The 14,466-nt window shown below is 34.6% G+C and overlaps 1 protein-coding gene across 1 annotated transcript; it reads right to left on the minus strand.

The window, feature by feature from the left end:
- Positions 1 to 12,068: 12,068 nt before the first annotated feature.
- LOC145687118 (zinc finger MYM-type protein 1-like) lies at positions 12,069 to 14,237 on the minus strand. The gene has a single exon (XM_081760575.1). It carries the CDS (start codon positions 14,235 to 14,237, stop codon positions 12,069 to 12,071), a length of 2,169 nt encoding a protein of 722 aa, XP_081616701.1.
- Positions 14,238 to 14,466: the final 229 nt, after the last annotated feature.

Here is a 14,466-nt window from a genome sequence, read left to right on the forward strand (position 1 = left end):
TACTCGCTTTCAAGCAACACAGATGCCATTCTAATCAAAGCTTGTTGCACACAAAGAAATGTGTTATTAGTGCTGGATTACGATACATTCCTGCGTTTTTAAACAATGAGGATTACTTATCGGGATATCAGACAAAGGTGTGATATATGGGGTAAACTTAAACCCTTGACCTTCGAGTTGGTAAAGTTTGTCGGCTCGTCCTGGGATAAACATAGCAAAAGAGGGATTTGTTTTTCACCCTTCAGTTGCTTTGCCTCAGACAGTCTGCTCACGAAACGCCACAAACGTCCAGTAAGAAGAAATTTGAAAATAAGAAACCCAAGTGGCGAGCGCAAAAAAGTAACTTTCATACGTATTTCGAAGTTGTTGCGGAAAGTGGGGAGCATCCGTATGGGTTATGCGAACTGTGGAAAAAATCGAAGCAACGTGGCAACAAAAATGAAAAACAGAAACACTTTAGGCCTGAAAAAAACATCATTTATCAGTGCATAAGAACGAAGCGCAGGAACTATTTCCATTAAAGCAGCAGCAAACTCGAAATATTGCAGATTTCTTTAAACCTTGTTTGATTATAATCAATATTATTTTAATTTTTTTCTCCCTATTTTAGCAATATTGCTAAACACATCATTATTGTCATCACCATAGCTATTCTTCCATTATTGGCAGGTCACTTGCTACAACTAAGAAGCTTCGATGTAAAGTGATCCTCAGCTAGTCTATTCATCTTACGTAGCAATTTTCTGTTTTAATACTTTCCTTCAACTACAATCTCCTTCGCCTCTCCCTTTCTTTCCTTCCATCATATCCTCTAGCACTTCTCTCATAATACAGTCCCTCCTCAGCCAATGTCCCAACCAGTTCTTCTGTCCGAACCAAGACCAAGACTGAGTGTGCAAGACCAAGACCACGACCAAAACCAAGTGTTCGAGTGTAAGACCAAGACCAAGACCCGGGTGGTCTTGGTCTTGGTCTTGCATTTGCTCATCACTAATAGCTTCGCTGCTGAAAAGGACACTAAACTTAGATCAAACCAAACACGTAACTCGAGATTATAAACTTTTCCGGAGAGCCATTTGAGTATTTATACTGCTGCAGGCAACAGGTACAGACAAATTACATAATTGCTCCCTTAGGGTGAAGGGCCTTCATATATGATACTTTCACAGAAAGATCTGGCTTTAGGACAATTTCCAACACATTGTGCCACAATAAAGGTGATTCTTGAGTTATTATTATTTTTTTTTCTATTACATGAGCTCAAATTAGAATCTTTGAAGAAATTTGAGAAAAAATGTCGATTTCCAGCCAATGACCTGCCAATTTGAAGCAAGAAAAAGCAAAAGAATGCTTTACTTATTTGATTTAATCCTTAATATTCAGTGACAAAAGATATTTTCTTTTTCGTAGTGAACGACATTTAATATGAAGAAAGCTTGGTCACCTGGCGATTGAATTCGTTGCACTTTCCAGAGGCAATAATACCAACCGTGGCAAATGTGTTCCACAAGCAAACAACGGCAACTGAGATGGAGTGAAAACAGTGCTAATACAACTCGTTCAGAGTAATTAAAACATTTTCCTTTGCTGAACTTGTAAAACAAGTGTTTTTTCTTCTCTTGAGCTTTGGAAAAACAAGTGTACAACTAACGTAATAAAGACACCTAAATATGTAACACTGTTCCGTTATAATCCAAGAAGCTTCCTCATTTAGAAGCTGCGAGGTCATATGTTTTTTTTTCTTTTTCTTAATAAAAAGTTCTTTTGAGAATAGATAGAAATATGTAATTAAGAGATGCTTCAGTTTGTGTTTTACGCAAGTCATCCAGTGAAGTTTTCAAATCCGGTAGCCGAGACCTTGGACCTGTTAACAGAACAATTCGTGACTGGTTACTGTTGCAGTGCGCTCAAAGGAACAACTCGTTTACCAGCTGGTCAACTATGGAGCAATGTTGGAGGGAACAAATCTTATCAGTAATCAATCAGAACTCTTTCGTGAGAGCACAACTTTTCTACTGGTACGTCAGAACAACAATCAACTGTTTCAATTAATTACAATAATTTCCGTAACATAATGCAAGAGGCTGTACCAATTATTAGTAATGTAAAAACAACTCGCATTTAAATGTGAAAGAATTGCTTTCCTAATGACCATTTCCATGACCAACTCAGACAGATTTAGAGATCATTTCTGCTTAAAAGTTGACAGGACACAATAACGCAAGATCTGTTCTCGTATGGAGATATTACCACACCTACATCTTACCTTAATCTTGCGTCACACCCTTCACGCCACATATTACCGCCTGTTCAGCTTCTTCCGTAATAAATTAAAACTGACACAATTAGATAGCACTTCAACACTATTCAATTGATTTCTGTTTTCGACTTTGTTGCTTAACTTGATTTAATAACTAGTTCTTTCACGTGATTCAAGTGATTCTTCAAACTGCTTTGAAGGGCTGCGGTGGCACTGCGGTAGACCGTTAACCTCTGGTGCATGAGGTTCCTGGTTCTATTCCAGCTCGCGCCAAGTGTACTTTGTGGTGGACAAATGCCGTGTGTATGGGTTTTCTATTGGTTCTCCCGTTTCCTCTCACTTTTTTCATTCCACCATTCCATTCATTTCTCATTATCACCGTCTCCTTTAGCCTAGTTGGCATAACTATGGGACGTAAAACTCAAAGATTTCATTTCATTTCATTTTAAAACTACTTTGAATTCATGCTTTGAAAACATTCAGATACTTAGTTCATGGAAGCATTTAATTACCTACTATCTAAATGAACATTTTAATTACAAGTTTAATTTAGACTAGTACAGATGTGTACACTGTTTATTTATTATTTATTTACTATTCATTAAACTTTTCTTTTAAAAAAAATATTTATTACAATAAAATTTATAGGCAATAACAAAGTAAACTTCCAACTTACATTTTCAGTGCAACGCCACTGCATTTAATGAAAAAAATCATAAATTAATATGATGATGAAAAAAAATATTTGTCATATTATTTTAAATGTTGAAATGCACGATTTGAAGGTCACTACAAAAGTGAATAATAAGAAACTTATGAGATAGACAAATACTGTTCAGACATGCAACCACACCTACATGGCTGGCTTTCACAACAAGAAACTATAAGTAAAATAAACATACTTTCATAAAAAAAAAAAAAACTTATGAAACAGAATGAAATAAAAGTAAAAATTGTGTTCTAAAATATATAAATGAAAATAGAAAACAATTTTATTTATGCGTGTCTTCCAAGAAAAGCATGGAAGTGCTCTCATGTAAAATTACTTGATAAATTCTTCAGAGTTGGGGACACCGTGCTTCCATGGTGAAGCGTTTATCTCTGGTGCTAGGTAGTTCGATCCCCGGCCACAGAAGTTTGTGGCGAACAACATCGTGTCGGTGGGTTTCCTCGGGGTACTCCCACTTTCTCGTTCTACCATCATAATTCCATTACCTTAATCATCGTCTCTCTTAGCCTAAAGGGTATAATAGTGGGACGCTAATCTTAAGTATTTCATTCCATTTAATTTCATAAATTCTCCAGATATGACGTCATACTATAATATAATGTTCCTAGGTATACTTACAAGACAAACAAGATAAGATTTGAGATTTCTTTTTTCTCATAAATAGGTTTCTTGCATACACAACTGCATTTTACTTTTTAGACGTTGTAGAATTTTCTTTATTTATTCCCTGCATGCTAATCAAGACTCGCTATTTTTCGACACTATAGTCAACCTGAAAAAGATTTTCAAAAGCTACTGTTAGTTACATTATGAATATGTCAATGGAATATTGTATTGTAAGCCGACTTACATCAGTGTGCAAAATTTCATCATTGCATGACGTCGGTAAATGAGTGAAATTAAGTGGAGAAGATTAGAGGAAACCTTTTTCTCTCTTTTTTTTTCTGGGTGATGACAATGATGTTAAAATGAAGAAATATAACTAAGCTCTAAATGATTCACCACAATCCATTACAATCAACTGCACTCAATGTTTTTACATTCTTAGATCCATTTCTTCTTTATACCCACAAAATAATATCATTTTGTGCATTTAATGAAAGCATTGAGTTTATTAATTTACTATTTTTACCCTAACCATTATTTATTTATTTAGTTAGTTAGTTAGTTACTTCTGCGTATGTTATCAGATGTTTTCAATTAGTTCTTGGATTCGATCGTACTTTCATAATGATCTCCTGAATGCTACGCTGTAGACGCCAACTTCAGAGTATTTTCGGGTGCATAACGGAATAGGATATATCTATAGTAAATAGAACAATATTATTCTTTCAGTGTAACGTCCCACAATTATGCCCTTTAGGCTCAGAGAGACGAATGATTTAGGCAACTGAATGATGATGGAAGAATTGGTGGAATGCGATTGTAGGAGGAAGCGGGAATACCCCAACAAAACCCACGGACACGATGTTGTCCACCACAAGTTTACTTGGTCGGGGATCGAACCAGGGAATCCTCGCAACAGAGGTAAGAAGAGCAATATTAATAGAATAACAAAAAATAATATATAAATATATAGAAATACATGAAAGTAACAACGGGATATTGTACTATCGCTCGACTTACGTCACTGTGTAACGTTTCATCTTTGTATGACGTAGGGAAATGAGTTAAATCAGAGTTGCAAGATTTTGAGAAATGGTTGAGCTAGAACACGGTTGAACCATTGCAATTTAAATAAAATTATGTAAAAAATATGTTATTTAAAATATGTACAGTACTTGCATTAAAAGTGATCATGTTGCGTTTTTTTTTTTTTTTCCTATAGATTATTAAATTTCACATTTTGGCCTTAGCGTAGTGACATCCTGACAAAGACAATGTGACACAGTTTGGAACGACTGGGACAAGTAGAACATTATTTAAAATTCATCTATTTACAATTGTGTAACGGTTCCAAATAAATTGCAAACCTTAGGTGAACAGAAAACGTTCTGCAAAAGTATTCGTCCGCTTTCTTCCAAATTCACTGAATCAAAACAAATGAATGTTGTTCGGTATGATGGTCTTCTAAACGATGGCGATCTATTAAAACCGGAAGTGGAATACAATACTAACCAGAAGATCTACCACTTCCGGTTTCAGTAGATATACAAGGGAAAAAGTTGAACCAATTCTTGGAATAATTAACCGTTTCGTTTTAATTCTAGTTATCCGTAACCATTGCTATTGATATGTGTCTACAAACAGAACATGAACGATCATAGTTTCCTAAGACTTCCCAAACTTAAGGACAATATAGTTTAGAAGTGTAAAACCAAACACTGTGTTAGAAAAATCTAAAATTAAGTACTAGCAGAGCGGAAAGATATAAATATATTTAATCCTTCAAGTTTCAACGAACTCGAGTTTTATTTGTAAGTGTCACAAGTAAAAATATACTTCATGTACTTACGAGTATGCATCATATGACGTAAAAACAACGCACATTATCATTTGACGTATTAGCAAAGTTATAAACCGGCCATATGCAACAGCTGTTCCTCGAGCTGGACCCGGGCAACTGAATTATTTCATTCGGTCCGCCTGATCCGTTATTGAAAATGTATGTCCTTACGTAATCACTTCAAATGAATTAATATTCTTTCCTTAAGCCTCAATCGTGCAGTGTACAAATTATTCAGACTGATTCAAAATGTGAAGTATCAAGTTCTGAGCTATGTTTTTCCTCCTTTTCTTTAGTAAGTATTTTTTGTTACCGTGTTAACAGTGTTGGTGCTTCTATGATGTTTGTATACGATGAACGACTTTCTTCATTGAATATGAATATTCAATTCTTGTGAAAATGTTACACATTGTCTCGGACGACATCGACGTCACTAAGTCCACTGTGATTGGCCCGCTCCCGTTTCCAACTTATGAGTGGCTGTCATAAATGTTCTCTATGAGGAACGCAAATGTTTGATATAGCATTTTATAAAGTGATATGTCAGTATAATTTCGTGTACAGTATCGATTCAATAGCACATTTACCGTTTGAATAATCCGTGTTCTTTGGTTTACGTTTCGATATTCCCTCCACTGACTGAACTGAGAACTACACGTAAGACAGTCGTACGCATATTTTATTTTTTTAACGTTGGCAGGTCGTTCTTAATACTTACACCAGCAATACTACTACTACTAGTACTACTACTACTACTACTACTACTACTACTACTACTGCTACTACTACTACTACTACTACTAATAATAATAATAATAATAATAATAATAATAATAATAACCATTATTACATATTGCTAGATTTCCCTCCAAGTCTTCGGTTTGTCCGAAATTACTAGCACGTATTTTGGCGCCAGGTAGGAAGCAGCACCTAGCGACATCTGTTAACCTGATTCTGAACTATTAGGAACTAGCATGACTTAGACACTGACTGTGAGACGTCTGGAGTTTATAATAAGGATGAAAGATATCTTAATACTTTCCCCTACATATTTATGCAACCAACAACTCTTAAATGCTTCCAAGTTTGCATGTTGTCGCTACTCACAGACTGATATGTTTTTTGTTGCAAATAGGATTATTATTAGGAAAATAGTGAAGATCACTGAAACATTCTCGATAGACATAAAAGTGAAGTTTGGAATAGAACAATGTAAAATATTATAGGTCGACGAGAGGAATCAAATAATCAAAGAATTTCCGGCTAAGTTAACCAGAAAATAGACAATGGAAGTTATGAATCCAAAATAAGTATACAAGCGCCTAGGTGTCAATCAATCCACAATAGAACACACAATGATGAAAAAAACAATGCAACAAAGGAAACAAGAAGCAAGAAAAAGGGAACACCGTCTTTTTCTCTGTTACTTTTGGTGCAGAATTCAGTGCTGGCAATCTTTTTCAGCAATTGAATTCACCAAATTGAAATGGTCCCTTGTCAGTAGGAGTAAGAAACTGGAAATCCAACACCCAGAAGTTGCTATGGAAATAGTCTCGTTTGTCAAGACTGGAAGAAGGACAAGGACGGATCAATATACAAAATTTACATTACAGGCAAATCAAATTTTAAGAAATTACTTCTACGGTAAACAAGAAAATTCGAAACTACACAAAGCAATAGTAGCAGCAGACCACAAATACACATAACTCCGCCTAAGCTAGAAAGAGGAATCAACATTAATATAGTCATTATCAACAGCAGAGCACATAAGGAAGTAATACAGGAAAAAAATCCACAGCATGTTCATGGAACTAGTCGAACAAGAACATGTAGATATACACACAACATTCCAGTGGATGAAAGCGGGACACTTGTATCCAGAGACAGAAGGCTTCATGCAATGAATACATGATCACATAAGAAATTCGATACACTATAGAAAATGCATCCTGAAAATATCACAACAAATATGACAAATGCAAATGATGTCCAATATATCCATGAATGATACAACGTATCAGAAGTGAATGTTCAATGATATCACAAACTGAATACAAGGAAAGGCATGATATAGTTGATACTAGAAAACTACATTAAGGGACAGGAATGGATCATAAAATCTTTTATATCAGTTTAACGTTGGACGATTATGTTCTGTAGGCTAAGGGAGACAGATTGATTAAGGCAAGTGAATTATGATTTTATTTTTAAATGAGAGAGAATTGAGAAAAATTGTAATGGTAATGTGAGAGGAATGGAAGAATCCGAGAAAATCCACATACATCCACAAACAAGGCCGGGGATCGAACTAGGGACCACACACATCACTGAACACCACATGAGTGGTAGCACCACTGAACCCCTGTCGCCTCGAAAGAAATATAAAAAAATAAGTTATTCTAGAATAAGTATCATATTACAAATACCAGTATTAACCAGAGACCATACTAGAAATAAATAAAAAATATATACTGACACATAACAACGGTAACCAATAATGAAGCACTTGATAACAGTTCCCCCCAAAAAAAAAACAAAGTAATGAAGAAGAAAGAACAAGTACACTCACGTCCAAAATTATTGTCGCGTGCCTATAAATAAGTTGTAGTAGGAATATAATTTGATAAAGAATTCGCCCGGAAGATAAAGAATAAAACGAAAATAAAACTTTCTTGTCTATTTTGCAACATTTTGTTTTACTCACTCTAATTTTCGTATTTATAATTCTCTTCCTATGAAATTTACCACAAATATGAATTTCCCGATTATAAGCACAGCATCAGTGTTAAAAGTACCCTGCAAAATCATTGTCAAATTATATTCTTACAAGAAGACCGTTATAGATATGCGACTATCAGTTTGGACATGAGTGTACTTCTAATAGGCACCACAATTTCAAACACAGCAAATCGCAGAAAGCTCATAGATAGAAAACATCGCTTGTAAAGGGATAACTAGTTTTCGTTTTTTTTTTTTTTTTTTTTTTTTGTTTTGTTTTTAATTTGTCCAATCAGAGTTCTCCTTTAACTGTATATATTCGACGATAACCGTTTGGGATCAGATAAAATGCGTTCGTCATGTAATTTTATAACAAAAATGACACGCCTCTATTTACTTTATTTCATAGTTCTCCCATATTCACTTTCTAATGATCGGCGACAGTTGCCATCTAAATTGATAAAAGTATACGCATTCATCTCAAGATTTTTCACTTCATGATGTAAAGGCAGGGGTTAATCTTGATCTCCGGAACTCACTTTAGAAACATTCGTCTGGGAAAATTAATATATAATAATACTGCATGCACATGACTGTCGATAGTTCGTGTTGGTCCCTTCGCAATTCTCCGCGACGAATCGAAAGGGCGCAGACCAAAATGAATTCCTTGCTGCTACACGGTGGTAACTTCAATACCCCGACTCTAGACATATGTTTCGACTCTACCAAACCCTGCCACTAGTGGCACACCCGCGACAATCAATAGACGCGTCTCTACATCGATGATCGACATTTACCGGGAAGTGGGTCACTAGGTGTTGGCGACGTTTATGGCATGAGGAATGTACCTATTCTAAAGAGAGACCAAGATTTTCAAAATTTATACAAAAGAAGAGTATTTCATGATCCTATCGACTTATAAAGATAAAACTTGGTACATAAATTATTCACTCAAAATAATAGGACTCGTGGTCTAGTGTGTTTTTTTTTTATTCCTGTTTTAAATATTGGCAAATGGGGCATCTTCTATGCATAAGAAATAAATGTGATTATGTTTGTCCGCCACCTTCTGTCTGTGTATCATATTGCCTAACAGTAAGCCCCCAATGTATCAAACTTGGCACCTTTATGTTAAATGATTCAAAGGGAAAAAAGAACTTTTCCTGAGTAAAACACATTAATTTTATTCTTTTTATTTTGTTTTCTTCATTCTCTGGGTAGCTTTCTTTTTAATTGTCTAAGTGAATGTGGTGTCCGTTGTATATATCGAAATTTCACTATTCTAAGTTTTGCAATTATGGTTCTATCATTATTGTTGAAAAGACAATACATTTACCTGCTCTGTTCATCCATCAAACTGAAACTCGATTGTGCATTAATATTATAATGGATTAGGTTTTAATAAGCTATTAATTAGGATACTTTAACAGTATATTACAACGTATGTTCTGAAATTAACCTGTAAGAAGAGAACAACTCAAATAAAGTAATTAAAATGACTTCCAATCTCAAACTACAAACGTTTTAATGTTAGCTACGGTGAAATATCAATTGTCAACTTCAGCACAAAATCCTACACCTGATAGATAATTATACCTTTAACATTTCAGGAATACGATGACAACTTCTTCACTCAATCTCCGATACGTAAGAGTTGAATGTATTGCAAAAATATGCAAAGTAACATAAAATATTAGCTAAAAATAAAATGTAAAAAATGACAGATTTATGTCGAATTCATAGTTTTTAGGTTGGAAAAACGTCTGACTTGTGTGAAATGGCTTTTGGGAGATAGCTAGTATCCACTTCATGCTGCATATATACATTAATCACATCCATTTGATTAAAGGTGTATTGTGTGAGTGTATGATGTTTGATTATTTATTCCAAAAGAATAGTGTCTTTTGTATTTTTTGTCATTACACCTCGATCGAAATACGTATCCTAAGGGGAAAGAGAATTCTAATAAATCTATTCTTTCCGTGCGAAGAACGGATATTTTAACTAGCTCAGAACTAAAGCAGAAGTAAAGTAGTATTTTGAGTCAAAGTTACGTAATTAAAATATCGTAATGAGCCATAAATAAAATATATTTAAAAGAAAGTAATGTAATTAAAACATTTTAAGAAGAACCCATCTATAAGCATTTCTTCTTTGGATTTCCAATATTCAGGATTTTATTTTAACATCAGTTTCAGTAGAAACCCCTACAAATATGCTTTCCTGTGTTACCACTAGTCTAGTGTTATATCGGTTAGATGGCTCCATCCATTAGTTGTACTTTAATTACATATATCTTGTGAACATCATCAATCTCTAATTATGGTGCATTACATAATGTATAGACTAAAATGTATAAACATATCCCCTAGGAAACCACATACAGTAAAAGTTTATTTTCCCCTTAGAGGATTTAGAAAAAAATATCAGATAATGATGTATTACAGAAACTATATCAAGTAACGATATTTGAGCAGATTTATCATCATAACAGCTATGAAGCTATTTTCTTCTCTCAACTAAAATCAATTCCAGCTTCCTTCGGTATGTATCTACTTACAAAAATTCGCACAACTACGCACACTTTGGTGGAAAGATCATTTATAACTGTTAATTAACAACTTGAAGACATTAAGAGCTCCTTCAAATATTATTTCAAACTGTTTTTCCCTCTCGCAGATATTTAACCATGACTTGTTGAACTTTTTTTGTTAACATAAGTTTAGAAAAAAAATCATATCAAACATTATTAACTCTTCAAAGGCGTACTTTTAATTAGAACTCGAGAGCTTTGCATCCTCGATTGAAAGGCCATTAATGAAAGAGTAAAGTTCTTTGAGAAATACGGAAATTTGTAAACGTGAAACGAACTTACAAATTTATATACATGAAACTGTATTGCATCATAAATTTTGAATTATTATCAGTGTATAATATATATTTCACTTCAAGAATGACGCAAAATAATTGTTATATTATAACGAGTCTTAATTATTAAAAAAGAGAAACATTCCTCGTTGCGAATGCCTAAAAAAAACTGTCAATAGATAGTACATATTTGAAATATGGTTTCTACGCGGTCTAGTAGCTGGCATGTGAATATTTGGTGGATTGGCTCACGGGTTCGATTCCCGGATGGAGAGCCTTTGCATTTGAATGCATTGCGATGGTGCGGATTTTACGTTAAATTGTAGATATTTGTCTCATATGTCATTGGTGCTGCATAAAACGACGATAAACTGTATGCCAACCTATAGACATAAAGGCTGGCTTCTGGCGTGAAAAATCTCGTTGAATCATAAAACATAGTATAAATGCTGTTTGCTTACAACCATCTTGACAGCCACCACCTCTCCCCAGCTTTTCCCATGTTGCATTTTCTCACTTCATCGCCCGTTGTATTCTGAAAATTGATGCAAGTAAATGACACACGTATATTTGGTTTATCACAAAAGGCCCCATATACTAAATTTTTCACGCTTTTGTCTAATAGTTAAGAAAAAGTATACAGTAGGCCTATCAGTGGCGGTCGGTGACTTATGGAAAGAGGGAAGCAATTGTTATGGTACCTAATACTACAAACAACTGAAATATTTTATGATATTACTCACTTGTCCCTTAAATTTTTCCATCGTTTCCTGACAAATTCTTCGTTAATTACTCGATTATAAAATTCACCATGCCACCTAAATTTTAAGTCTATTCGTCTTCCTTTCCTGTCAAATTCTCCAATCATCTGCTAAAAAAAAGTCACCACTGTTTAACACTTCACTTAAATGTTAAGTTTATTTTTCTTCCTTTCTTGTCAAATTGTTCAATTACCCGATCATAAAATTCACCATGTAACTTAAATTTAGGTATATTATTTCTTTCTTGAAAAACTCTTGAATCAACCTATTATAAAATCTACTACCTCACTTAAATTTTAAATCTATTCTCCTCCCTTTTTTGTCAAACTCTTCAATCACTCGATTATAAAACTCATCATCACTTTCAGCTTGTTGCAATTTCACCAACTTTTTTTCAATAGATATCAAGGATAGATCAGACAGCCTCTCTTGATCTTGAGTGTTTCTGCAGAATGTGTGAATTCGTCTAAGTGCAGAAAAAGAGCGTTCAGCAGTAGAACTTGTAACTGGTATTGTGGCAATCAGACAACAAAGTTTATAGAGTTCTTTGAAAGCAGACGATGACAATCCAGTCCTTTTCAAATAGATAAGTAGTTTTGGAACACCCATTGGTAAATATTCATTTGTAGAATATGCAACGCAGAGTTCGCTTCTGAGCCGGGCAAAATCGAAGTATTGACCATAACTTTCTTTCAGTGAAGAAAATTCTGCATCTGGGAATGGTTTCTGTATGTTCTTTTCATCAAGTAACTGAAGAAATGTCAATTTTCCTAAATTACTGAATCTAAGCTCAATCTGGCTGCATATGTCGTCATATATTTCACAATATAAACGACGATAATGTGTTTTCATATCACTACCGTCATTTGTACAACGTCTTTTCCTGGGAGGGCCTACATTTGCGACACAATTGTTCCATACTGAATCAAAATTATTTCTTTTGACTTTCAGAATTTCCTCTGTTTCTTTCATTTTTTTAATGCAGTAATTTATATCAAGTGACTTGGTCTGGAGTACGTCGTAGAGGGAGCCCGTTAAACAAAATATTTCGCTGAACGTTAGTAGCAAGAAGTTAAACTCAAAGTCAGAAAGCACGGAATCCAATCCCCGGGCTTCATGATATGTGTCTTTATCCCATTCTTGTGGATTATCTAAAATAGTATAGAACAGATTCGTCAACTCATTTCTGTACTCTACTATTGTTTCAATGAGCCTTGAATTGTAATTCCATCTAGTGGGACATACTTTAGGAAATCTCTTCTTGACTTCTGAATCTAAAGCTGCCATCCGTTTTATGGAATTTGAAAAGAAAGAGGCAAAACTACTAAGTGTCATGAAAAAAATTTTACATTCTTTGATAGCCGACACTGACTGAGAGAGTACTAAATTAAGCCGGTGTGCTAAACAATGAATAAACAATGCATCAGGATATTTATCCCTAACTTTCTTCTGAAGGCCATTAATTTCGCCAGACATGACTGCAGCACCGTCATAACACTGAGCGACTAGTTTGGAACCACTATCATACTTCTCGAGGGTTTGGAAAACGTGTTGTGCTAAAGCGCTTGCAGTGCGATTTGAGCTGACATCTGTAAAGATCAGAAATCGTTCAACAACTTCTCCATCGGGAAGAATGTACCTTACAACTGTTGAGAGTTGAGAATGTGATGATATATCACTCGTTTCGTCTAGTATCACAGAAATGAAAGATGAATCAGCTATTTCCTTTTTAATTTCATTTATTATGACAGTGGCAACGCTTTGAATCAGGTCATTTTGTATATGTTTTGACAGTCCCGAAAATACTGTAGCTGTTTGAAAATGGTTGTCTAAAACTTCATCATATTTTCTTAATAACTGAAGTAATTCAATATAGTTCCCCCTGTTAACCGAGTCTTTATCTTCCACGTGGCCTCTGAAACTAAGTTCTTGACAAGCCAAGAATATAACTACATCAATCATTCGTCGTACAACTTTCCTATTATTTTTCACTTGCTCGTTATACTTAATAGTCTCTTGCTTACGTTGCTGGTCTAGCTGAAAGTCTATTCGTACTGAGCCAAAAGTTGTGAGACAGATTTGCGATCGAATGTGATTTTGTGATTGCTGATGACGTTGCGTGGCTTTCAATAAATTGTTCATGTCATCAAACCCTGACTGATTCCAAGTGCCTTTTTCGTTTGAAAATAACAGGCAAGGCCAGCAGTACAATTTTGAAGTTTTCCTACAACCAAATAACCAGTCTGTCTTTTCATACTGTTGCTTATTAAAATGACGGATACATCGTTTTGTTTTTGTTTGTATATGTGAAAGATCGGGTGTATATCGTCCTTGTGAAATTATTTCTTTTTTATCTTGAAAACTAAAGGAATTAAATGACCGCCCTTTTAAAGTTTCTAACACGCATGCACAATCTTGTATTTCCCCAACCCCACTCTCCTCACTGGCTTGCATAGTGATGGGCAGTGGGAATATTCCCGGTGGGAAGGAATTTAAAAATGGGAATATTCCCGGGTTTTTTCCCTGGCCTATAAATTTCCGGGAAGGAATTTATTTCCAACATTTTACTTTATCTTCCAAATTATAAGAAGCATATGACTAATTATTTTATTTAAATATATTATTATTTACGTCTAGGTTTTAAAGAATTTGGAGGTTAAAAATTTAAAATTGTATGATTGTA

The sequence above is a fragment of the Thermobia domestica genome, chromosome 6 (genome assembly GCF_964235325.1).
Source record: "Thermobia domestica chromosome 6, izTheDome1.hap1.1, whole genome shotgun sequence".
Classification (NCBI taxonomy): Eukaryota; Metazoa; Arthropoda; class Insecta; order Zygentoma; family Lepismatidae; genus Thermobia; species Thermobia domestica.

Bases quoted from the DNA above. Each gene is read 5' to 3' on its own strand.
- LOC145687118 (XM_081760575.1), bottom strand. From the start codon at position 14,237: ATGCAAGCCAGTGAGGAGAGTGGGGTTGGGGAAATACAAGATTGTGCA.